The sequence below is a fragment of the Bombina bombina genome, chromosome 4, assembly GCF_027579735.1.
Source record: "Bombina bombina isolate aBomBom1 chromosome 4, aBomBom1.pri, whole genome shotgun sequence".
NCBI lineage: Eukaryota > Metazoa > Chordata > Amphibia > Anura > Bombinatoridae > Bombina > Bombina bombina.
The window spans coordinates 404,833,945-404,861,633 of NC_069502.1; the positions used below are offsets into that span (position 1 = coordinate 404,833,945).

Sequence of the window (27,689 nt, forward strand, 5' to 3'; positions counted from 1 at the left end):
TCCATGCCATTATAAAAATGTTCTAAGAGAAACAATTGTAAAATTTCCTCCCCAGTCACCGCTTTACTTCCGCTCAGCCAGTGATTTGCCGCTCTCCGCATTCGGTGCGCCCATTCCATATGGGTATCGTTAGGCTTCTTTTCCGTGCCCCGAAACTGTCGGCGATACGTGTCCGGAGTTACAGCGTACCGTTGCAACAGTGTCTCCTTAACTAGCTCATACTGTGTCACTTCCTCAGCACCCAGAGTACGAAAGGCTTCCAGGGCTCGCCCGGATAGTTTCCCAGACAATATCGTGGGCCACTCTCTGTTGGGAATCTGGTGCAGGGCACATTGCCTTTCGAAGTCCGCCAAATATTCATCAATCCCTGTCTCGCTCTCTAGGAAGGGTCGAAATGCCGCATAGGGTATCTTGGGCCTCCCAGCATTTTCGACAGGGATGATTACCTGCGGGGCTTCAGCATTGCGGTGTGCGTTCGCTAGGTTGAGTTCGTGGGCTCGAGTCTCTCGTATATCCTCGTCCGCCTCCGCCATCAACTGCTGTACCAATTCCATGGAGGGGTTCGGCCCGTATAATGAGAGCCTTTCCCGAACAATCCTGGTTTTTTCGTCACTAATTGTGGTCGGTGTTTCCGCCATTGTGAAGCTCTGATCCAGTTCGGTCAATTCTGCGATCAGCTCTCTCCTCGGCCGGTTGCTGGCGTACCCCCCTCTGCTTTCAAGTAAATCCTTTAGGGTTGTACGCTTCAATTTTTCGTAAGCGCTCTCCATCCGTTCTGTACCTCTCCTAGGAAATCCAGGAAAATCCCGCCGCTGCCGCCAAATGTTACGGTTACCCTTAGTCTCGCTGAGAGATGGACCGCTTAGTAGCCTGGATCCCTATTGCTAAAGAGGGGAGAAGCTGCTTTCCATAGTATTCTATATGAGTCTCGCAAATATAGAATAATCTCCCTTAGCTGCAGTACAGCTAGGATACCCTTCTGCCCACAAAAACGAGTCAACGCTGCGATTGAGGGTCAAAACAAGAACTCAGGACTGGGATGCCCAGCCTGCTTTTTATTAAGGTTACATGCACACAGGGCACTCCCAGGGGGAGAGGGGGGGAAGCACAAAATCCCCCATCACACATTTAGATAGAGAGCACTGTCCTTTGACAGGCCACAATAGGATTACAGTACTTAAGATAACAAGTTTACAAGTTCATCTTATCAATTAGCAGTCTGGCTCCAGAGGTGATTAGACAATAGTTTCTAAAAGCTGAAAAAAAAGAGTTAACTCTTTATGAAATGAAACTTGTTACGGTTTTCTTGGAGCCCTTCTTAGGCGCTGGCTTGCTGGTTCAGGCATTGCTGCTGGGAAATAAGCTCTTCACAACAAAATAACTAATGCTTCTGTAACAACATCTTTTTTTTTTTTTTTTTAAATAGTAATTTTTATTGAGGCAGTCAAAATTACAAACAACTTATGTATAACAATCGAAATCATATCCTTACAACATCATCACATGAATACATAGTCTTTTGTTCTGGGGGTGTATCCTCACCTCCATTATCTGTATCACCTCGTTTTTACAGAGGCCATTATTCAAGAGCTTTCTATTTTAACTTTACCAAAACTTTAACTTAATCATAGTAGCAGTATGTTTGAAGTGGCCTTCGATTTAGCGGGTCAGCCCGCCAGGGTGTCTCAGTATTCAAGCACCATAGACTTCATCAGGTCACAGGAAGTGTGGGTTCCCGTGGTTCGGTAGGAGATATGTGGGGTGTGAGAGAGCCCGTGTGTTTTTCCATCTGAGGGACCTCCCCTTTCCCATGTCTGGTTTCCCTCCGAGGGGATTCTAGGGGGACCTTTTGGAGGTTCATTGGGGTTCTGTATAAATCTAGGGATTGGGTAAGGGAAAGATCAGTCGGTTAGGTTGACCCTACTTAGTCAGGGGTCAATTAGTCTATTTGGGTTTACAAGTCCAGTAAGAATCCCACGGTTCCCATATTAAGCAGAAGTCTGTCAGTTGTCTGCGTTCCCTGTATACATAATTCTCCATGTTTTGAATGTGGTTAACACAGTCAATTACTCCTTGCCATCTGGGGGGTTGGAGTTTCTTCCAATTCCTGGCTATTTGTAGTTTGGTGGAGATGAGGATGTTTATGAGTAAGTTACGTTTGTGCTTGGGGATCGAATCTACTCCTAAGTGAAGTATAGCGAGTGCAGGGGGGAGTGTGTCTACCAGGCCCAAATCCCTGCACAATGCCCCTGCCTTATCCCACAAGCCCACAAGCTTCGGACAGGCCCACCAAATGTGGAGTGGGGAGCCTTTTTCTCCGCAGTCCCTCCAACACATGGGGGAATGGTCAGGGTACAGTTTTTGGAGTTTGGTGGGGACCAGATGCCATCTCGTGATAATTTTGAAGTGTAACTCATAGAGAGTAACACAGTGAGTAGCTTTTTTAGTATGGTTGATTGCCATGTCCCACATTTCTAGGGGATGTACTTGTTGTAGTTCACTTTCCCAGGTTTCCATATGTATTGATTTAGATGGAATATCATCTTCAATCAAACATCTGTAGTGTGCGGAAAGAGGTTTATAGAGTTGGAGGTTTGCTTTCCAACGTGATTCCCATGGGGAGAGGTCGCGGAGGTGATCCTCTAAAAAGCCCCAGGATTTCATTAGAGACCGGAGTCGCATTAGGTCAAATTGGAACCTTGGGGTCAGTGAAGGCAAAGTTAGCATTGCGGAGTGAGATCTTAGATTTTTATTTTCGTAAAAATCTTGCAGGGTATCGATGCCCGTGTTAGGCCACGAGGTAATGTGGGCCTCAGGCAGTCCACAGAGGAGCCCTCTTATGGAGTGTACCGGTGAAGGATGGGGGGCAATAAGTCTGCTATGTCTGAGTTTCAGCCATCTATCCTGGCACCCTTTTACAATACCATTGGAGATGGTAATTTTAGACTGCCAGTGTGGGGGTAACCAGAGGAGGTCTTCTAGGTCCACAAAAGCCGGAAGTGAAGCTTGTTCCAGCTCTTTCCATCTGGTTACAGGGAGACCGTTGCCCCATGCGGAAGCATGGGTAATCATTGCGGCTTCGTGGTACCTCCTTACGTTCGGCAGGCCCACGCCGCCCCTATCGATGGGAGCCTGGAGTATGTGGGCCGCCACCCGAGGCCTCTTATAGTGCCAGGTGTAAGTGTTAAAAAGGGTCTGTAGCTTTCGTAGCAGAGACATGGGGACGGGGATCGGGATACAACGGAAAAGATAAGTGAGCTTGGGTAGCACCATCATTTTGATGGCTGCCACTCTACCCAGCCAAGAAATCTCGTCGAATCTCTTGGAGGTAAGATCCAATGCAGTCTCTTTTACAAGGTGCTCATAGTTTTCTCTGATGGTTATGGTCTTAGAATGGGAGAGGAACACTCCCAAATGCCGCACACCTCTAGAGGACCATTTGAAAGAGTAGAGAAGTTGGATTTTAGCTTTGTCCTCTGCAGGGATGTGTATAGAATAGACCTCCGTTTTACCGACATTGATTTTATAGTATGAGAGTTCGCCGAATCGTCGTAATAGTTTGAACAATGGGGGGAGGGAATCTAGGGGGTCTGCAAGGAAGACTGTGAGATCGTCCGCAAACAAGGCTAGCTTCTGAACAGTGTCATGAATTTGAAGGCCTTGGATCTCATGGCTTCTCCTGATAGCTACCCCCAAGGGCTCGATAGCTAGGACAAATAAGAGCGGGGACAGAGGGCACCCCTGTCTCGTCCCATTTGTTATTCTTATGGTAGGAGAGCAAAATCCCAGACCTCTCACCACGGCTGTGGGAGAGGAGTATAGAGCCTTGACAGCATTGACATAGCTGTCAGGTATGCCAAAGGCTGTGAGTGTGCGGAACAGGTATTCCCACCTCACCCTGTCGAAGGCCTTTTCGGCATCCAACGACAGGGTGAGTACGGGGAGGCCCAGGTCAGCTGCCTCTGTGAAGATATTCAATAGGCGGCGAGTATTATCCGAGCCTTGTCTGTTAAGAACAAATCCCACCTGGTCTAGGTGAACGAGGGTCTGTAGATGGGTACCCAGTCTGTTAGCAAGGATTTTGGCATAAATTTTGGCATCCACGTTGATAAGGGAAATAGGCCGGTAACTCGGGCATAAGGTGGGATCTTTGCCTTCTTTGGGAATTGTAATAATACTGGCTTCAAGGAATTCTGGTAAAAATTTGCCTGTCTGTGCCACACTTGTAAAAAATCGGAGCAGTATCGGCGAGAGTACAGGGCTCAGGGCCTGGTAGAAGGTGACTATGAATCCATCTGGGCCTGGGGCCTTATGAGGAGATAGATTGGTTATGGCGGCCTTGACTTCCTCTATTGTGAATTGGTTCATCAATGAGGATTTAGCGTCCTCTGTTAGTGTGGGTAAGTCTAGGCTGTCTAGGAACTCACGGATGTTTTCCTCGCTGGCACTACCCGTCGATTCTGAGGTTGCGATATTATACAGGGAAGAGTAGTACTTTTCAAAAGCCACCCCTATTTCTTTGGGCGAGTAGACTGGGCCCTTCTGTGTGTTGATGGAGGCTATCCTACTCTGCTGTGTGCGTTTTCGTAATTTGTTTGCCAACAGCCTATCTGCCCTATTGCCCTTGTAGTAATATAGCTGTTTGAGCTTATGTAGATTGTCTTGTACTCTAAGTGTTTCCTTTTTGGCTATTTCCTCCCTGATTAAACCGATCTGGTGGGCTATGTGGGTGTCGGGGCATGCTTTATTAGTGGTCTCCATTTTCCGGAGATCTCCATACAATTTAGCAAGTGGATGGCCATTGAGTTTGCGGTGGTGGGCTGATTTTTTGATAAAGTATCCCCTAAGATAAGCTTTGAGGGCTGCCCAGATCATAGTCAGGTCCATGGTGTCGTTGTCATTATGTGTTAGGAAGTCAGTTATCGTCTGAACTAATGCTGGGAGTTCCTCCTCCGCTAGGAGCTGTATAGGAAGCCTCCAAGGAGGTCTGGTGGTCAAGGTCTGCAGTGCAATAAAATCTATGTATACCATGTCGTGATCCGACCATGCGCATGGTTGGATGGTAGGGTTCTTACATTTGTCTAGGGACCATGGGTCGCACAGGAGATAGTCAATTCTTGAATAGGAATTGTGGGCTTTGGAATAGTGTGTGAAATCTTTTTGGGTGGGCGCTAAACAGCGCCATGTGTCATAGAGGTCGAATTGGTACATAAGTTTGCGGAATGCATTAGAGGTGGAAGAGATGTTTCTGTCTGCGTGTGTGGTAAGGGTAGATTGCTTATCTTTTTGAGGGTCCCATACCATGTTGAAGTCTCCGCCAATAAGTATGTGTCCTCGTTTGAGTTTCTCTACCTTTAATAGGAGAGCACGGACAAACGGTATTTGTTTCACATTGGGGGTGTAGATAGAAACCAGGGTATATGGAATTTCATTTAGTTTACACACTAATATAAGGAATCTACCTTCTGGGTCTCTCTCAATGTGTTCCGGGGCGAATACCAAGTCCTTACTTATCAAAATTGCCACCCCTCTTGATTTTCCATCTCTGTTGGATGCAATTTCGCATGTAGGATAATTCTGAGATTGTTTGATTACGTGGGAATCACCGGTCCAATGAGTCTCTTGTAAGAAGAGTATGTGGACCTTGTGTGTATACATATAGTTATGTAAGAGTTTCCTCTTTGTGGGTGAATTAAGACCTTGGGCATTTAATGTGGCTATGCGGATAGGTGCCATGTAGGCGGTTTTTGTGGATCGCCAAAGGGAATACGGATTGGGAAAACGTGTAACCGGACGGCAGGGGATTCCCCCTGTCAGTCAGATAGGGCTATTGATGAAGTCTATGGTGCTTGTTGTAGTTTAAGAGATTCAGGGCCCTAAGGGGCTAGGCTGAGAAAAAAGTGTCAGGTAGTCACTTTCACAATGAGTGTCTCCACTGGTATAACAGCCAGGGAGGCACAACTAAATTTGTGGGGCGGAGTCGGGCAGAGCCAGGTCATGCCCCCCGCCAGTCATAAAAGAAACATTAACAGTATTGCTATTTAAACATTGCAATGACATAACTAATAACATAAACAGTACAGTAAACTTGGAACAAAGCTGAACTTTAAGTCAGAGAGAGACTGAAAGCTGTCAATGGGCTAAGGTTCTCCGTCTTAGAGAAGGTGGGATGCACCGGGCGGACACATGTTATAGATACCGTACTCGCCAGCAGATAGTAAGGGAGGAAGCAGCGTCCAGTGTTATTCCTAGGTCAAAGGGAATGGCCCGTCGAGTCGGTTAGGTGTAGTCGGATACTAGTGGGTGAGTCCGTAGTGGGTCGGGGCTGACGTGGCTTTAGTAGGTTAGGTTAAAGTGTCGGGGCTAGGATGGGAGATAGTCTGTAGTCGTGGGCAGTGTCGATATGGCCCGAGGATTTTGGTGAATAGTCGAGCTAGGGTCGGAGGAAGTCTCTCTCTAGTCTCTCTTTAGGTATGTCCCCTGTTAAAAGGATGACTGGAGGGGCGTCAGGCCATAAGTATGTAGAGTCTCTCAACTACACCCTTTTTCTAAGACATAGCTAAGTTGATACAAGCCTAGTCATAACATATAATAACTAATAAGACGTTAAACTTCACTCCAAATCCTGGAAAAGAAAAAGGGGTTAAATGCTAACGAGAGTGCATCAATTACAGTTAACATCTGCTCTACTAAATGTAATGACACAGAGTCCCTTGGAAATCAGTTGTAACAGTTCAATATGGCTCACCCGTCTTCTTCATTTTTCTTACATCACCTTCAAGAAAGTGTGCGGGGTCAACCTGCATATGTCTCTAGCTAATCAGTGGTTGGTCGACTGTACTGTGTTCTATTTTCAATCATCTGCAAGCAGGTTTTCTATGTATCCTCAGATATGGATACCCCTCTTGTTTCAAGAGATCTTTTTGAAGTTGAGGAGGGTCGTTGTGGGAGAGGTCTCCATACTGGTGCTGAGGCTCTGAGGCCGCTTCCTTTGTTTATGTCCGTGGATCTATCTTCGGGGTCCTCTGGAAGTAGGCCCCATTTCTGCAGTAGCTCTCGTGCTTGTTGCGGTGAGGAGGCTATGAACTGCTGACTGTCTTTTGTAATGAATAGCCTCACTGGGAAACCCCATCTATACTTTAGACCCTTCTCCCTTAGTAGTTTAGTGAACGGTTGGTAGTGTCTACGCAGCTGTAATGTGTGGGGAGAGAGGTCTGGGAAAATCTGGAGCTCCGCAAATTTGCCTGGCAGGGACTTCTCCCTGGCTAGGGCTCTGAGGATCTTCTCTCGAAATGTGTAATAGTGTAACTTGGCTATGACATCTCTGGGTTTTCCTTCATCTGCGGATCTAGGCCGGAGTGCTCTGTGCGCTCTATCAATGAGGGTCTCACTTGATTGTTCTGATCCTAGAATTTCTTTAAATAGATCTTGCAGGTAGTCTTTTAGATCTTGTGGGCTCACTGACTCTGGGATCCCTTTGATCCTTATGTTGTTGCGACGTGAGCGGTCCTCTAGATCGGCTAGCTTAAGTTCTAGGTCTGAGATCTGACATGCCAGACTTTGCGAGTAGGCAAGAAGGTTTGAGTGGTCTACGGTGAGGTCTTCTTGTCTGCGTTCCAGTGTATCTGTGCGCTCACTGATGAGACCAATATCCCTCTTTAAATCGGCATGAGACCTTTCAAATTTCTTTGATAGAGAATCATGATGAGACTTTAGTAGTGATTCAATAGAGTCCATTAGATTGTTAGAGGCACCATCTATTGCCGGCATCCGAGGCATCTGGCTGCTGAGAGGCCTGTCTGGTTGGTTATCTGAGAGGCTCCCAGTATCAGAGCCCTCCTCTTCGTATCTTCCATGGTTCGGTTTGCCCTTGTGTTGGAAGTGGTCAACCACCGTTCTCTTTGGTGTGTTATGAGGTTTTTGTTTTCTTTTGTGGGGCTGGGACATTTTGAAAGAGGGTCAACAGCTTCGGTCACAGGCGGCTTTAGCTTGTGTTAGTGGGAACCTGCTTGCTCTTGATTTGCTATCAGAGTTTCATCGACTGGCGGGGGTGCACACCCTGTGTGGTTAAATTACATATTGTGGTATATCAGGAGGTCTCAGGAGAAAGAGGAGGTGGGGGGGAAAATATGGACTAGGTCCAGAGAGGGTTCAGACCTCTATGTTGTCTTAAAGATTTTCTTTGTTTTCCCCTCCTGATACAATGGTTGGGGACTCTCTGTTCGGTAAGCCCCTCTCCTGGGGAAGTGCCCCCTTTGGGCGTAGCTGGAAAAGGGTGTCTGGGATATGACCCGCAGGCAAATGGGCCGGCGGGAAAGGGAGGAGAGGGACCAAGTCTCTGTTCTCTTTGGTTAGAGAGGTAGTGTAGTTGTTAACATGGGAAGTATAGGCTACAATGTACCTCTGGTTAGGTATTTGGGTTGCTGAGGCTTCAGTCTGGAATTAGAAGGTATTGGTCTGTGTGAGGCCTGGAGGTTCCCTGTTGGGTACTAACTAAAGTATAGGAGTTTTAAGGAATGTAGAGGGCTCAGCTTTATTCTGGGTGCAGGCTTTTGACTAGACTCCTTGTCTCTGGGTCTGTTCTGTTGGAGCCAGGGGGTTGTAGGAGGAGTCCATGGTATTCTGGTCTGGCACTGAACAACATCTTTTTAAAAGCAGGAGGGGGAGAGAACGGTACACCTGGTCTATCCCATTCCTTAGTAATAATTTCTGAAAACCTCTTAGGGATTGGAAAAACGTCAGTGTAAACAGGCACTGCAAAGTATTTGTCCATTTTACACAATTTCTCTGGGACTACAATGGTGTCACAGTCATCCAGAGTTGCTAAAACCTCCCTGAGCAACACGCGGAGGTGTTCAAGCTTAACTTTAAATGCTGTCATTTCAGAGTCAGACTGAAGAAACGCCTTCCCTGAATCAGAGAAGTCACCCACAGATAGAAGCTCTCCTGCATAACCTCCCTTATGTCAGTCTCAGAAACCTCAGGTGATAAATCTTTAAAAGCCATAATATGATCTTTATAACTTATAGAAAGGTCAGTGCATTTGGTACACATTCTAAAAGGGGGTTCCACAATGGCTTCTAACATAATGAACAAGGAGTTTCCTCTATGTCAGACATGTTTAACAGACTAGTAATGAGACCAGCAAGCTTGGAAAACACTTTAAGAAATGTGAAACAAGCAATAATATAAAAACGGTACTGTGCCTTTAAGAGAAAAAAACTACCACATCAACTGCAAAACAGTGATAAAAAGTAGTAAACTCTACGACATTTTTACAGTGTGTATAAGGGACTAAAGCAGCATTGCACCCACTTGCAAATAGATGATTAACCCCTCAGGCCCAAAAACGAATTAGAAAAACATAAAAACCGCTAACAGTCAAACACACTGCCACAGCTGTGCTGTGGCTCCTACCTGCCCTTAATTTTTTTTGCAGGAACAAAACCCTCTATTAGAGGTCCTATAAGCCAGAGGACTCCTTCAGGGAAGCTGGATGTCTCAGAAAAAAATCAACTGCACATTTAGAGCTTGAAAATAGGCTCCTGCCTACCATGCACTCAAAGTCAGATGGCCTTAAAAAAGTACTCCTAGGAGTAATCTAACAAGCCATGTGGAAAACTAGGCCCCAAATAAAGATTTATCACCCTCAGAGAAAAAACGTTATTTTTATATATCATGCAAACGTTTTTACACTAAGTAATATAAGTATTAACATGAATATTACCCTTATTTGCAAGCATGATCCCAGTTGTTGTTAAATCACTGTATCAGGCTTACCTTAAATATACCAGGCAACTGTCAGCATTTTCTAGACCTTATCTCTCTAGAAAAAAAATATATACTGAACATACCTCAGACCGTCCCCCCAACTGAAGTTTTCTTTCCATACTCTTCAGTTATGTGTGAGAACAGCAATGGACCTTAGTTACAAACCGCTAAGATCATCAAAACCTCCAGGCAGAATTCTTCTTCCAATTTCTGCCTGAGAGTAAAAACAGTACAACGCCGGTACCGTTTAAAAATAACAAACTCTTGATTGAAGGTAAAAACTACACTGTCACCACATCTCTCTTGATACTTCCTTTCTTGTCGAGAGCTGCAAGAGAAGGACTGGGGGTGGCAGTTAGGGGAGGAGCTATATAGACCGCTCTGCTGTGGGTGTCCTCTTGCAGCTTCCTGTTGGGAAGGAGAATATCCCACAAGTAATGGATGAACCCGTGGACTGGATACACCTTTACAAGAGAAACTAAATTTATGCTTACCTGATACATTAATTTATTTCATGGTGTTGAGAGTACATAATCCTTTAGTCCTGGGAAATACTCATCACTACCACTAGGAGGAGGAAGAGATTCTCAAACCCCAAGAGCCCTGTAAAAATCGTTAAAACCACACAAATACCTCAGTCTAAATTATAGCCAAGCAAAGTGAGGTAACAAAAAGTAATAAGAACCATAAAAGGAGCAGGAGAAAAAGATGTACTAAAGAAAAAATGAACCCCCCAAAAAAGAATAAGGGTGGAGTCTCGTGGACTCCCACCACCAGGAAAATTAATTTATCAGGTATTCATAAATTATGTTTTCTTTCATACAAGTGGTGAGAGTACAAGATCCAATAATCCTGGGAACAAATACCCAAGCTATGGAGTCCACGAGTAATAACAGAAAGGTAGGGATTTAAAAACATCTTTTTTTCACTGAGAAATTAAATTCGCAACCCCAATAAAATATATACATATTTTTTGATGTACTTCAGAAGAAAGCCCAAAAATTGCATCTGACCTAGCAGAATGAGCAGTAATTTGCTGCAGTGGAGGCTGACCTCCCTTCAATTAAGCCTTGTGAATCAAAAGTTCCAACCAAGAGGCCAAAGAAAAAGAAGAAACTTTCTGACCTTTCCTAGGACCAAACAAATTAAACAAGAAGTTTGTCAAAAGTCCTTAGTAGCAACAATGTAATATTTCAATGCCTTAACAATGTCTAAAAAATGCTAAGATCTCTTTGAAGCATTCTTAGTATTAGGACACAAAGAAGGAATAACAATCTCTCTTCTAAAGTTATCTGAAGAAACAACCTTAGGCAAAAAGTCAAAAAAGAAGTCCGTAAAACTGCCTTATCCTGATGAAAAATCAGGAGGATCACAAGAAAAAGCATATAACTCAGTAACTCTTCTATTATGTACTCTCACCACCATGAAGAGATAGCCAAAATAAATAACACTTTCCAAGAAAGTAGTTTAAAATCCAACTTATGCATCAGTTCAAAAGGAGGAGCCTGCAAAAACCTCAACACCAAGTTAAGATCCCATGGGGGAGAAATTGGCTTGATTACAGGTTTAATACAGACCAAAACCTAAACAAAACTATGCAAAGCAGGAAGATTAGCAAACTTCCTGTGGAACAAAACCGAAAGAGCAGAAATCTGCCCATTCAGAGAACTGGCAGATAGGCCTTTATGAAGACCATCCTGTGAGAAATGCAAAATCCTAGGAATTGTGAAAAAAGTGCCAGGAAAAACCATGATCTACACGTCAAGAAATAAAGGTCTTCCAGATCTTGTTATAGATTATTCTAGTTACAGACTTACAAGCCTGAATTAAGGTTTCAATCATAGAATCAGTGAAACCCCTATGTCTAAATGTTCAATTTAAGCAAGCTAAAATGACCAAGGAAATACAACCTCATGGAGAGAATCTCACTTCAAGTTAATTAATCAACTTTATATCGCACCTAGTAAACTGGCACAACGGTATAGAAACGATAATATAGTATATTATAAATGTGGAGCAAGATGTGCGGATTTAGAACATTGTTTCTGGGCATGCCCTAAAATTAGACAGTTTTGGTTAAAAATTCAATATTGGCTAGCTAAATAAGATGCTAGACAAGGATTTTCAAATCAATAGGAAATTGTTTTTTTTTTTTTTGCTATATTGCTGTCCAGACCAACAAATCAACAAAAAGTTAATTAATACCGCTATTCTGCAGGGTCGTATATTGATTCTCTCCAAATGGAAATCTATTCAGGTACCTAGTAAAGAGCAATTTAAGGTTGAAATGACAAATCAGATGATAATCGAACATTATAATATAGTATCAGAGTCAGAGAAACACTTAAAAAGTTTTTTTTGTAAGTGGTTAAAGGTAATAGAGGATCAGCCAATAAATGCGCAATTGTAAATTATTAAGCCCTTGGCAAAATCTAGTCTGGTAAAATATTGGATATCTATTAATGAGCTACCGGCCACATGGAGATCTATAATATGATTATCCCTTTTTTGTCCCTCTTTCTCCCCACAGCATCCCCCTCTCATCTCCCTGGCACAACAGTTAGGACCAGGTACGTTTTTTGTGTTCCTTTTCCTTTTTTTCTGTGGAGAAAAAACTAGGTTTGGTATCAGTAAATATTGAAATAAAAGGGCCATATCCACATTTTTGCTCCATTTAAGTATAAGTGTATTAGCTTCTTTGGAATGTATGTAATAAGATAAATATATAACTGAAGTTAAGGTATGCTCTTACCATGATGGATTTAAGTAATATTCCTGTTTTTGTTTTTTTTCCTAGGAGATATGCAAGTCATATTTCAATGTTTTTTTTTGTTTTGTTTGTTTTTCTTGAATGGTTTTATTTTCTTATTTCTTTCAATGTTTATGTTTTTGATATTTATGTTGTAAGGTAAATACATAATAATGAAGGCATAATTATGTATATATGCTTTATCTTTGATGTAATCAGTATGTAAAATAATAAAATAAAGAATTAAAAAAATAATAAAAAAATGACCAAGGAAGTACTAGAGCATCCACTAACTCTGCCTGAGGATCCCTGGACCTCTCAAAGTGCATGGGAAGTTTCTTGTTAACACAAGAGGCCACCAGATCTATCTCTTGGAGACCACAAAGATTCACAAATTGATTGAACACATCCTGATGAAGAGTCCACCAGATGTAGAGTTTGATGACTGAGAAAGTCTGCTACCCAGTTCACCCTTGGCACAAACTACACAAAAAAATGATTTCTGCCAATGAGAGAATTTGAGACACCTCCCTCATGGATACGATACAGTGAGTCCACTCTGATGGCTAAAATATGCCACTGCTGTGACATTGTCTGTCTGAAAATGGCTATGAGATTCTCTTCTCAACAGAGGGCAAGCTTAATAATCCATAGTTCTAGAACATTTATAGCTAACCTCGCCACCCGAGGATCCCAAACTAATTGTGCTCTCAAGGGCCCACAAACCGCTCCCCAGCCGGACAGACCTGCATCTGTAGTGAACACAGGTAGGATGAGCAAAATAAGCTCCCTGAATAAAAAACTGAAGATCCAACCACCAAGTCAGAGACTGACTGGTATTGGGATACAAAAATATAATTTGAGACTGTTGAGTATAGTGTCTGCACCACTGACTAAGCATACAAAGCTGAAGAGGTCTCATGTGAAAATGAGCAAACAAATATTCATCTGAAGCTGCAATCATAAGACCCAGAACTTCCAAAGAAAGAGCAACCGGGGGAAATAGAGAGCTTGAATCAAGATGTCGTCCAGGTATGGAAATACTGCAAAATCCTGAGTTCTGACCACAGACAAAAGGACCACCCAGAACTTTTGTAAATATTCTTGGAGCTGTAGCCAGACCAAATGGTAGAGCAACAAACTGAAAATGCCTGTCCAGAAAGTCAAAACTCAGAAACTGAATTGGAACATGAAGGTAAGCATCCTTTAAATCTATTGTGGACATAAACTGACCTTGCTGAAAAAAGGCAGAATAGTCCGGAAAGCTTTTTCAGAGCTTTCAGATCCAGAACTGGTCTGAAACTACCTTCGTTCTTTGAAACAATGAAGAGATTTGAATAAAATATCATCCCCTGTTCCTGCAAAGGAACTGGAACAATAGCTCCCATAGCTTCCAGATCTTCGACACACTTGAAAAAAGCTTGAGTTTTTACAAGATTCCTTGGAACATTGGACAGAGAAACCCTAACTCTGGGAGGCCTTATTCTGAATCCTATTCAGTATCCCTGAGAAACTATATTCAGAACCCAGGGGTCTGGAACAAACCTAAACCAAGCCTCCTGAAAGAGGCTTAATCTGCCCCCTACTATAACTTATGGATCGGGGGCCACACCTTCATGCAATTTTGGTAGAAGGAATAGATTTCTTACCCTGCTTTGACTTGTTCCAGTTAGCCCTTGGTCTCCAGACTGAGCCAGGGGTGCCTTGCTTTTGAACAGAGGAGTCATTCTTTTGTTCCTTATTCTGATGAAGGAACGAAAACAATTAGAAGCTTAGGAGTATATTGCAGATCCATAAAGGGAGGTAAAGGTGAAGTCCCTGCAACCAATTATGGAAGGATTATGAAAAGTTTCACAAGGTGAAAAAGAATCACAAACCATACCCCATATACATCCCTCTGACAAGCACTATACTCTGAGGGGAAACCGGGCCTCAATATAGACTGAAGATCCCTCTCTCTGAAGAATCAAATGCACATCTTCATTCTTCAACCACCTCCAGCAGAGCAAAAACTGAGCTATGTGTGAGGTGGGAGGGGTTTTATAGGGCTCTTAGTGTTTGATAATCTTTGCCTCCTCCTAGTGGAAGAGAAGAGCAATTCCCAGGAGTAATGGATTGTGAACTCTCACCACCAGTATGAAAGAAATATTTGTAGCTCCATATCTAGATGACATTCTGGTACATTCTGGTACAGGTTCCTTCCCATCAACTGGAGTTTACTCACACTCGAGCTGTTTTCACGGCTGGAGAATCAATCTACCAAAGAGTTCCTTAATTCCTCAAACTCGTGTTTTCCTTTCTGGGATCCAGAGAAAAGTAGACTAAAACAACAGAGCATGCACTCATGAACTCACTCCACTTCCTAATGTTGCTCAGTGCATGGAAGTGGTGGGTCTAATGGCAGCTGCCTCAGATGCAGTACCCTTTATCAGGTTTCATTTACAAACTTTTCAGCTTGCAGTGCTCCAACAATAGAACAGAGACTACTAGGATCTGTCTCAAAGGATCCTTAGATCAAAATTTCTAACTTGGTGGCAGACTCACCATTCCCTTATCCAGGGAGCATCATTTATTCGTCCCACTTGGACTATGATTACCACATATGCCAGCCTGTAGGGTTGGGGAGAGGTCTGAGGGTAGCATGGTTTCCTCAGAAGGCAAGGTTACTAATAAACATCCTAGAACTCTGTGCCAACTTCTGTGCTGTTCAGAGTTGGCAACACCTTAGACAGGAGTCCTTCCTTTATTTCCAATTGGACAGCATAACTGCAGTGGGATACATAAATCATGAGGGAGAAGTCATTAGTGCTTTCACCCAGCAGTATGGTCTCTAAATCAGGAAGTATTCAACCAGATAGTGAGAAGGTGGGATGTATCACAGATAGACTACATGGTTTCTCGCTTGAACCACAAGCTTCCACGCTATGTGCCAGGTCTTAAGCCCTATGGGGCAGCTAAGATAAGATGCTCTAGTGGTTCCTTGGTGTTTCAATCTCATGCATCTTTTTCCTCCATTTGTGTTGCTATACAGGGTGCTAGCACAAATCAAACAGGAATGTGCATTAGCAATTTCTACTGCTTCAGTGGGGCCTAGCAGGACTTAATATGCAGACCTTTGGCATCCGCTTTGGCATCTTTTTTTTTTAGAAAATATCTTCTTTCTCAAGGACCTTAAGACTCTGAATGTAATAGCCTGGCGACTGAACGGCTAGTATATCACAAAGAAGCTCTTCTAATAAGGTGATCAATACTGGCTAGAAAACCAGACGTATCGACCATAAGTTTTGGAACTTTTTTATCCTGGTATACAACAAATGGATACAATTAAACTTTTTAGAATTGTTAGTACTCTTGAATCTCTTCAGGGCGGCATAGAGAAAGGTTTTTCAGTCAGATGTATCTGTTTTATACCAAATTAAAAATGATCAATATTCCTACTATACAGGCCTATGTACAGGAATTAATCAGAAAACAAAGTTATTCGTCCAGTTAATCCTCCTTGAAATCGTAAAGCGACATGAAACCTCAACTTTTTCCTTCATGATTCAGATAGACCATAAATTGTTTAACAACTTTCCAATTTACTTCTTTATTCTAATTTGCTTTGTTCTCTTAGTATCCTTTGTTAAAGGGACAGTCTACACCAGAATTTTTATTGTTTTAAAAGATAGATAATCCCTTTATTACTCATTTCCCAGTTTTGCATAACCAGCACAGTTATAATATACTTTTAACCTCTGTGATTATCTTGTATCTAAGCCTCTGCAAACTGCACCTTTTTCAGTTCTTTTGACAGACTTGCAGTCTAGCCAATCAGTGCCTGCTCCCAGATAACTTCTTGTGCACAAGCAATCTATATGAAATACGTGAACTAACACCCTCTAGTGGTGAAAAACTGTTAAAATGCAATCTGAAAGAGGTCTGCTTCAAGGTCTAAGAAATTAGCTTATGAACCTCCTAGGTTAAGCTTTCAACTAAGAATACCAAGAGAACAAAGCAAAATTGGTGATAAAAGTAAATTGTTTAAAATGACATGCTCTATCTGAATCATGAAAGTTTATTTTGGCCTAGACTGTCCCTTTAATAAGCATAACTATGTAGGTTTAGGAGCTTGCTGCTGCTTGGTGCATGCACATATATGCCTCTTGTGATTGGGTTATCAAGGATACTAAAAGACTGAAGAAAAATTGAAAATGTAAGTAAATTGGAAAGTTGTTTAAAAATGTATGCTCTATCTGAATCATGAAAGAAAATCTTTCGGTTTCATGTCCCTTTAATCTGATTTTGAAGGTCTTTCAAGCCCCTACGTTTAGGCCTCCAACTTTTATCTTGAAAGGTTCTTTTTCTCTTGGCCTGTTCTTAAGCTAGAAGAGTTTCCAAACTTTCAGCTTTATCCTGTAACCCTCCTTTCCTTCAAACACACCATTTGTTTCTTCTCAAAGTAGTATCTACAGATATTATTTACCAAGGAACAGTGGTTCCCTCTTTATGGTTTACCTGCTAAACTCATTTTTTCATGATAGTGAGAGTACACAGACCACATACTTTTCTGTATGAAGTTGACTGTAGAACTTGTTTTGCAGTAAATTTGCCCTGCTTAAGTTTCCTGCTTTCTAGTTTCTTTCCATCTACTTGGCCATATGTAAGGCTAAGGGATTTTGGGAGAGTTCAAAGCTCTGGTATGTAGGGAGTGTTTAGACTCTTCCTACTGGACAGGGAGTGTAATCCCATGTGATGATCTCATGGACTCTCACCATCATGAAAGAAATTATAATCAGGTAAGCATACATTTTATTTCTATTAGTAAGAATGCATCTAGAAGAAGCAATAACTGTATTAACACCATACATAAATACTTTGCACAATCCTGTTCATAAGAATTCAAATACCAAGCCTTCTCAGACAGGCAGAGGTGGCTTGTATAATGCAAATTAAGTCATGACTGACATCATGCACACCACCAACAGATCTCTGGGCTGTCTGGTTTAAATAAAGGTGCACTGGGGATATGCAGCATATGTGCATATGCTGTTGAAACAGTAATAAGTTACTAGAGGCATTTTTTGTTATACAACTATATGGTAATTTTTTTTTACTAATGTACATTTCAGTTTCAACCATAATGTCTTTTTAAGCTAACACTGCCCCCCAAAAAATATTTAGATTTATGAAAAATATTTGTGTAATAGTCAAAAATGTACCTTCTGGACGGTATTGTGCAAGGATGGTGACAGTTTGTCCAGCATTCTTTAAGGCTGCTGCTGCTTGTTCATGAGTAGCTGATTTCAAATCAACACCATTCACCTGTTTAGTGTGCAAAAACAAAGATAACTATTAACATTATCTAAAACACAAGCTACTAAAAATTAACATTCACATTTTGTCACCATTGCACCTTAAGCCTTTTTATATTCTCATTATATTGAGGAACTAGTGGGGTACACTTACTTAAGCATTCGTAAATAAGTTAAAAACACTCAATGAATCCATGCCTAGTAGAAGTACATTGGAATCTCCACCTGAATTATGAAAAACATAATTTATGCTTACCTGATAAATTTATTTCTCTTGTAGTGTGTTCAGTCCACGGGTCATCCATTACTTATGGGATATATTCTCCTTCCCAACAGGAAGTTGCAAGAGGATCACCCAAGCAGAGCTGCTATATAGCTCCTCCCCTCACATGTCATATCCAGTCATTCGACCGAAACAAGACGAGAAAGGAGAAACTATAGGGTGCAGTGGTGACTGGAGTTATAATTTAAAATTTAGAACCTGCCTCAAAAAGACAGGGCGGGCTGTGGACTGAACACACTACAAGAGAAATAAATTTATCAGGTAAGCATAAATTATGTTTTCTCTTGTTAAGTGTGTTCAGTCCACGGGTCATCCATTACTTATGGGATACCAATATCAAAGCTAAAGTAGACGGATGATGGGAGGGACAAGGCAGGAACATTAAACAGAAGGAACCACTGCCTGTAGAACCTTTCTCCCAAAAACAGCCTCCGAAGAAGCAAAAGTGTCAAATTTGTAAAATTTGGAAAAAGTATGAAGTGAAGACCAAGTTGCAGCCTTGCAAATCTGTTCAACAGAGGCCTCATTCTTAAAGGCCCAGGTGGAAGCCACAGCTCTAGTGGAATGAGCTGTAATTCTTTCAGGAGGCTGCTGTCCAGCAGTCTCATAGGCTAAGCGTATTACGCTACGAAGCCAAAAAGAGAGAGAGGTAGCCGAAGCCTTTTGACCTCTCCTCTGTCCAGAGTAAACGACAAACAGAGAAGAAGTTTGTCGAAAATCTTTAGTTGCCTGTAAGTAGAACTTCAGGGCACGGACCACGTCTAGATTATGCAAAAGACGTTCCTTCTTTGAAGAAGGATTAGGACATAACGATGGAACAATAATCTCTTGATTGATATTCCTGTTAGAAACAACCTTAGGTAAAAACCCAGGTTTAGTACGCAGGACTACCTTGTCTGAATGAAAGATCAGATAAGGAGAATCACAATGTAAGGCAGATAACTCAGAGACTCTTCAAGCCGAGGAAATAGCCATCAAAAACAGAACTTTCCAAGATAAAAGCTTAATATCAATGGAATGAAGGGGTTCAAACGGAACACCCTGAAGAACTTTAAGAACCAAGTTTAAGCTCCACGGAGGAGCAACAGTTTTAAACACAGGCTTAATCCTAGCCAAAGCCTGACAAAAAGCCTGGACGTCTGGATTCTCTGCCAGACGCTTGTGTAAAAGAATAGACAGAGCAGAAATCTGTCCCTTTAGCGAACTAGCGGATAAGCCCTTTTCTAAACCCTCTTGTAGAAAAGACAATATCCTAGGAATCCTAACCTTACTCCATGAGTAACTCTTGGATTCACACCAATATAAATATTTACGCCATATCTTGTGGTAAATTTTTCTGGTAACAGGTTTCTGAGCCTGTATTAATGTATCAATAACCGAATCTGAAAAGCCACGCTTTGATAGAATCAAGCGTTCAATTTCCAATCAGTCAGCCTCAGAGAAATTAGGTTTGGATGGTTGAAAGGACCCTGGATTAGAAGGTCCTGCCTCAGGGGTAGAGACCATGGTGGACAGGACGACATGTCCACTAGGTCTGCATACCAGGTCCTGCGTGGCCACACAGGCGCTATCAGAATCACCGATGCTCTCTCCTGTTTGATCCTGGCAATCAGTCGAGGTAGCAACGGAAAAGGTGGAAACACATAAGCTATGTTGAAAACCCAAGGGGCTGCTAGTGCATCTACCAGCACCATACCCGGGTCCCTGGACCTGGATCCGTAACAAGGAAGCTTGGCGTTCTGGCGAGATGCCATGAGATCCAGATCCGGTTTGCCCCAACGACGAATCAGTTGAGCAAATACCTCCGGGTGAAGTTCCCACTCCCCCCGGATGAAAGGTCTGTCGACTTAGAAAATCCGCCTCCCAGTTCTCCACGCCTGGGATGTAGATCGCTGACAGGTGGCAAGAGTGAGACTCTGCCCAGCGAATTATCTTCGAGACTTCCAACATCGCTAGGGAACTCCTGGTTCCCCCTTGATGATTGATGTAAGCCACAGTCGTGATGTTGTCCGACTGAAATCTGATGAACCTCAGTGTTGCTAACTGAGGCCAAGTTAGAAGAGCATTGAATATTGCTCTTAATTCTAGCATGTTTATCGGGAGGAGTCTCTCCTCCTGAGTCCACGATCCCTGAGCCTTCAGGGAGTTCCAGACTGCTCCCCAGCCTAGTAGGCTGGCATCTGTTGTTACAATCGTCCAATCTGGTCTGCGAAAAGTCATTCCTTTGGACAGATGAACCCGTGACAACCACCAGAGAAGAGAATCTCTGGTCTCCTGGTCCAGATTTAGCAAAGGGGACAGATCTGAGTAATCCCCGTTCCATTGACTTAGCATGCATAGTTGCAGCGGTCTGAGATGTAGGCGCGCAAATGGCACTATGTCCATTGCCGCGACCATTAAGCCGATTACTTCCATGCACTGAGCTACTGATGGGCTTGGAATGGAGTGAAGGACACGGCAAGCATTGAGAATCTTTGATAACCTGGACTCCGTCAGGTAAATCTTCATCTCTACAGAATCTATAAGAGTCCCTAGAAAAGGGACCCTTGTGAGTGGTAACAGAGAACTCTTCTCCACGTTCAATTTCCACCCATGCGACCTCAGAAATGCTAGAACTATCTCTGTATGAGACTTTGCATTTTGAAAACTTGACACTTGTATCAGAATGTCATCTAGGTACGGAGCCACCGCTATGCCTCGTGGTCTTAGTACCGCCAGAAGTGAGCCCAGAACCTTTGTAAAAATTCTCGGGCCGTAGCTAACCCGAAGGGAAGAGCTACAAACTGGTAATGCCTGTCTAGAAAGGCAAACCTTAGGTACCGATAATGATCTTTGTGAATCGGTATGTGAAGGTAGGCATCCTTTAAGTCCACTGTGGTCATATATTGACCCTCTTGGATCATGGGTAGGATGGTCCGAATGGTTTCCATCTTGGACGACGGAACCCTTAGGAATTTGTTTAAGATTTTTAAGTCTAAGATTGGTCTGAAAGTTCCCTCTTTCTTGGGAACCACAAACAGATTTGAATAAAACCCTTGCCCCTGTTCCGTTCACGGAACTGGGTGGATCACTCCCATCACTAAGAGGTCTTGTACAAATTGTAGAAATGCCTCTTTCTTTACTAGGTTTGTTGATAACCTTGACAGATGAAACCTCCCTTGTGGAGGAGAAGTTTTGAAATCCAGAAGGTATCCCTGAGATATAATCTCCAACGTCCAGGGATCCTGTACATCTCTTGCCCAAGCCTGGGCGAAGAGAGAAAGTCTGCCCCCCACTAGATCCGTCTCCGGAAAGGGGGCCCTGTCTTCATGCTGTCTTAGGGGCGGAAGTAGGCTTTCTGGCCTGCTTGCCCTTGTTCCATGACTGGTTGCCTTTCCAACCCTGTCTGTAACAAGCAGTAGTTCCTTCCTGTTTTGGAGCGGAGGAAGTTGATGCTGCTCCTGCCTTGAAATTACGAAAGGCACGAAAATTAGACTGTTTGGCCTTTGATTTGGCCCTGTCCTGAGGAAGGGTGTGGCCCTTACCTCTAGTAATGTCAGCAATAATTTCCTTCAAGCCGGGCCCGAATAAGGTCTGCCCTTTGAAAGGAATGTTTAGTAGTTTAGACTTAGAAGTTACATCTGCTGACTATGATTTAAGCCATAGCGCTCTGCGCGCCTGTATGGCGAATCCGGAATTCTTAGCCGTAAATTTGGTTAAATGCACTACGGCATCCGAAACAAACGCATTAGCCAGCTTAAGGGTTCTAATCTTGCTCAAAGATTCATCCAATGGTGCTGTGCGAATCGCCTCTTCCAGAGACTCAAACCAGAATGCCGCTGCAGCAGTGACAGACGCAATGCATGCAAGAGGCTGTAATATAAAACCTTGTTGAACAAACATTTTCTTAAGGTAAACCTCTAATTTTTTATCCATTGGATCTGAGAAAGCACAGCTATCCTCCACCGGGATAGTGGTACGCTTGGCTAAAGTAGAAACTGCTCCCTCCACCTTAGGGACCGTCTGCCATAAGTCTCGTGTGGTGGCGTCTATAGGGAACATTTTTCTAAATATCGGAGGAGGGGAAAAAGGCACACCGGGTCTATCCCACTCCTTGCTAATAATCTCTGTAAGCCTCTTTGGTATAGGAAAAACGTCAGTACACACCGGTACCGCATAGTATTTATCCAGCCTACATAATTTCTCTGGGATTGCCACCGTGTCACAATCATTCAGAGCCGCTAACACCTCCCCTAGCAACACGCGGAGGTTCTCAAGCTTAAATTTAAAATTTGAAATTTCTGAATCCAGTCTCCCCGAATCAGAACCGACACCCACAGAATGAAGCTCTCCGTCCTCATGAACTGCAAATTGTGACGCAGTATCAGACATGGCTCTCGTGTCATCTGCGCGCTCTGTCCTTAACCCAGAGCTGTTGCGCTTGCCTCTTAACTCGGGCATATTGTATAATACTTCTTTCATAACATTAGCCATATCATGTAAAGTGATTTGTAAGGGCCTTGATGTACTTGGCGCCTCAATCTTACGCACCTCCCGAGCGGGAGACGAAGGTACTGACACGTGAGGAGAGTTAGACGGCATAACTTCCCCCTCGTTGTCTGGTGATAATTTCTTTATCGGTACAGATTGACTTTTATTCAAAGTAATATCAATACAATTGGTACACATATTTCTATTGGGCTCCACATCGGCTTTTAAACATAATGAACAAGCAGATTCCTCTGTATCAGACATGTTTAAACAGACTAGCAATGAAGCTAGCAAGCTTGGAAATTACTTCAATAAGTTTACAAGCAATATAAAAAACGCTGCAGCGCTTTTTTTAAAAAAAAAACACAATTGAATAACAAAGAACTAGTTCAGTTATAGTCAACAATTCTTTAAATGTATTAATTAGCAGAGGATTGCACCCATTAGCAAAAGGATGATTAACCCCTCAGTACCCAAAAAACGGATATCAAATTAAGATTTAACGCTTTTATCACAGTCAAACACACTGTCACAGGTCTGCTGTGACTGATTACCTCCCTCAAAAACGGATTTTGAAGATCCCTGAGCTCTCTGGAGACGTCCTGGATCAAAGAGTAAGAAGCAGGAAGACTGTGCTAGAATTTTAACTGCGCAACAAGGCGCTAAAAAAGGTCCCTCCCACTCCTATTACAACAGTGGGAGACCTGATATAACGGTTTCTATGCAGAAATATACGTTAGCCGTGTGGAAAAAAATCATGCCCAAAAGGATTTATCACCAAAGTACCTCACAAAACGATTAACATGCCAGTAAACGTTTTAAAAAACAACATTTCAGATGCTGTGTAAAGTTATTACTAAGCCTGCTACCAGTCGCTTCTACTGCAGTTAAGGCTCACACATTATATCAGTATTAACAGTATTTTTTCAGTCAAATTCTAGACCCTAGAAAATAACTCTACTGTGCATACATTTATCAGCCTGATACCAGTCACTACTACTGCATTTAAGGCTGTACTTACATCATACGGGTAACAGCAGTGTTTTCTTAGTCAATTCCATTCCCAGAAAATATTGTACTGCACATACCTCATTTGCGGGAGACCCCGCATGCTATTCCCATTTTCTGAAGTTACCCCCCTCCTCAGAATGTCGAGAACAGCCAGTGGATCTTAGTTACGCCTGCTAAGATCATAGAAAACGCAGGCAGTTTCTTCTTCCAAATACTGCCTGAGATAGAAAAACAGCACACTCCGGTGCCATTTAAAATAACAAACTTTTGATTGAAGAATAATTAAGTAAAAACTCCAGCTCCTCTCGCGACCTCCTTCTTTGTTGAGGGTTGCAAGAGAATGACTGGATATGACATGTGAGGGGAGGAGCTATATAGCAGCTCTGCTTGGGTGATCCTCTTGCAACTTCCTGTTGGGAAGGAGAATATATCCCATAAGTAATGGATGACCCGTGGACTGAACACACTTAACAAGAGAAAACTAAATTTGTGTTTCATGTCACTTTAATTCAAATATTATTATTGCTGCTGCCGATGTCGCCAGTTCAGAACTAAGGTAAAAGTGCTTTGAATACCTACTGATAATCATAATTTTAACAGGCAGCTAAATGCAGTGAGCTCTAACAGTGCCTCGGAAATGATTATACTGCATGTGTGAACAGTGATCTACCTATACTGTAGCATGTTGAGATATGTAGATTCACATGTGTTGCTTACTTGAAGAAAGGAGTAGGATAACCGCTGATTGCAGTAAAATGGTTGTTGTGTTTGGGCACAGGAGTGGTGTAGCAGCAAAACAATTTTTTTATAGGTCAACATGGCCTGTAGAGTAGGCCAATACAAAAGCCATAACCCACTCAGCCTGAATATTTATGAGAATATTTTAGGAATAATATGCTACAATAAATTGAAAATAGCAAATTTTGAATAGCAGAAAGAAACTGGAGGGAAAAAAAGAAGGATATCAATGCAAACCAAGAGGAGAAACAACATAATTTATGCTTACCTGATACATTAATTTATTCCATGGTGGTGAGAGTCCACAATTACTCCTGGGAATGTACTCTTCCTGACCACTGGGAGGCAAAGATTCCCAAAATCTAAGAGCCCTATAAAACCCCTCCTACCTCCATTACTAAAAAAGTAATAATTTAAGAGCACCCCATCTAGAGGTACAGAAAAAAAGGATATATACTTAGTGTAGAGGCTCTGTTATAACACAGTTCCTTCCAGGAGTTTCTGCCACTTAAAGAAACACGGTACTGGAAACCAGATAGAGCTGTATAAAAGAACAAAAGTAGAAGGGCGCAAACTCATCTATGCATAGTATGTAAAAACATATTGCAACCTTCTACTTTTGTTCTTTTATATACCTCCATTACTAGTCTGATGTATACCCAAGCAAAAAGTTGTAGAAAAAAGGAAAATAGAGCCAAAAAAAAGGAGCAGTGTTAAAAAGTGTGCAAAAAATTACAAAACTACCACCAGAAAAAAAAAAAACAGGATGGGTTCTTGTGGACTCTCATCACCATGAAAGAAATGTATTTATCAGGTAAGCCTAAATTGTATTTTCTTTCATACAGGTGGTGAGAGTTCACAATCCATTACTCATAGGAAACTAATACCCAAGCCGTGAAGTCCACGAGTAATGAGGCTGTGACTAGCATGATATTAAAAAACACTTATGAAAAAAACAAAAATAAACAAACTAAAAAAGAAATAGAAAGAGTCCCACATCAACCAGAAACAACAACCTTAAGGACTTTCCTACCAAAGGCTGCTTCAGAAGAAGTAAAAACATCAAACAGGAAGAATTTAGAGAAATTATACAAAGCCCACCAAGTAGCTGCCTTGAAAATCTGATCTACATAGGCCTCATTCTTAAAAGCCCAAGATGTAGCAACTAACCTAGTAGAATGGGCAGTAATTTGTTTAAAAGGAAACTGACCCACCTCCAAGTAAGCCATCTGAATCAAAAGCTTAAGCGAAGATACCAAGGGAACAACTGCAGCTTTCCGACATTTCCTAGAGTCAGAAAAATGAACAAAATAGAAGTTTGCCTGACATCCTGAGTTGCCTGCAAATAGTATTTCAAAGCTCTGACAACATCCAAATTATGGAGAAGCCTCTACAGATAATTATTTGGGTTAGGACAAAAAGAATGAACAACAATTTCCCTACTCATATTATTCAGACAACACCTTAGGTAAAAAGGTCAAATTTCGTTCTCAAAACTTCCTTATCCTGATGAAAAATAGCCGAAGAGATTGCCAAAAGAAACAGCACCTTCCATGGGTTCAAAAGGAGGCGTCTGCAAAACATTTAAAACCAAGTTAAGACTCCAAGTAGGAGAAATTAACTTAACAGGTTTAACCCTGACTAAAGCCTGAACAAAACTTTGAATATAAGGTAGATTAGCAATCTTTTTATGAAATAAAACTGATAGGGTAGAAATCTACCCTCTGAAAGAACTAGCGGATAAACCCTTATCCAAACCATCCTGCAGAAATTGTAAATCCATAGAATCCTAAATGAAAGCAACGAAAACCCATGATCCAAACACCATGAAATATAGGCCTTTCAAACATGATAGATTTTTCTAGTCACAGGTTTACAAGCCTGACTTAAAGTCTCTACCACATTTAACCTCTCTGCTTAAGAACTAAGCGTTCAATCTTCATGCCATTAACCTTAGAGATATGAGATACTGATGAAAAAACGGACCTTCAGACAAAAGATCCTGTTTTAGAGGAAGTGGCTATGGAGGACAATTGGACATCTGAACTAGATCTGCAAACCAATTTATGCAATACCAAACTGGATAAATCAATATTACAGATGCCCCCTCCTTCCTGATTCTGGCAATTACTTTTGGTATGAAAACAAAAGAAGAAAAACATATGCTAGTTGAAAAGACCAAGGAGATACAAGAGCATCATCATACTCCACCTGAGGATCCCTGGACCTCACAAAGTACCTGGGAAGTTTGTTGCTTAACTGAGATGCCATTAGATCTATCTCTGGGAGACCCCAAAGATCCAGAATCTGACTGAAATCATCCAGATTAGCAAAACAGTGTTCTGCCGTGGGCTGCCTGAGCAGCTCAGTGCGGCGAACACTTGAAACAAATAAAGGAGCTTTCAGCATGAAGTATTTCTTCTGTTAAGTGTGATCAGTCCACGGGTCATCATTACTTCTGGGATATTAACTGCTCCCCTACAGTAAGTGCAAGAGGATTCACCCAGCAGAGCTGCATATAGCTCCTCCCCTCTACGTCACTCCCAGTCATTCTCTTGCACCCAGCAACTAGATAGGTCGTGTGAGAGGACTATGGTGATTATACTTAGTTTTATATCTTCAATCAAAAGTTTGTTATTTTAAAATAGCACCGGAGTGTGTTATTACCTCTCTGGCAGAGTTTGAGGAAGAATCTACCAGAGTTTTACTATGATTTTAGCCGGAGTAGTTAAGATCATATTGCTGTTCTCGGCCATCTGAGGAGTGAGGTAAACTTCAGATCAGGGGACAGCGGGCAGATGAATCTGCATAGAGGTATGTAGCAGTTTTTATTTTCTGACAATGGAATTGATGAGAAAATCCTGCCATACCGATATAATGTCATGTATGTATACTTTACACTTCAGTATTCTGGGAGAATGGTACTTCACTAGAATTACACTGTAAGAAAGACATAAAGCTGTTTAATAACTAGAGATTATGTTTAACGTTTTTGCTGGAATGTAAAATCGTTTTCATTTACTGAGGTACTGAGTGAATAAATGTTTGGGCACTATTTTTCCACTTGGCAGTTGCTTAAATCTGTTTTTTCTGTCAGTTTCTGTTCTCCCTCACTGCTGTGTGTGTGGGGGAGGGGCGCTTTTACTATGCATCAAATATTTCAGTCAGCAACTCATTGTATTCCCTGCATGATCCGGTTCATCTCTACAGAGCTCAGGGGTCTTCAAAACTTATTTTGAGGGAGGTAATTTCTCTCAGCAGAGCTGTGAGAATTATAGTTTGACTGAGATAAAAACTTTTATTCTGTAATTTGTTTCCTGCTTTCAGAAATTGTTATCTTTGCTAATGGGATTAAACCTTTGCTAAAGTTGTG

General features: G+C 42.1%; 1 protein-coding gene across 1 annotated transcript in view; it reads right to left on the reverse strand.

The window, feature by feature from the left end:
• DLG1 (discs large MAGUK scaffold protein 1) overlaps positions 1 to 27,689 on the reverse strand; it is a gene marked incomplete in the record, with an annotated part of 930,518 nt that overhangs the window by 315,959 nt on the left and 586,870 nt on the right. Inside the window, 1 exon segment of the mRNA XM_053710194.1 lies at positions 17,722 to 17,824. Within this exon segment, the coding sequence (XP_053566169.1) occupies positions 17,722 to 17,824 (103 nt within the window).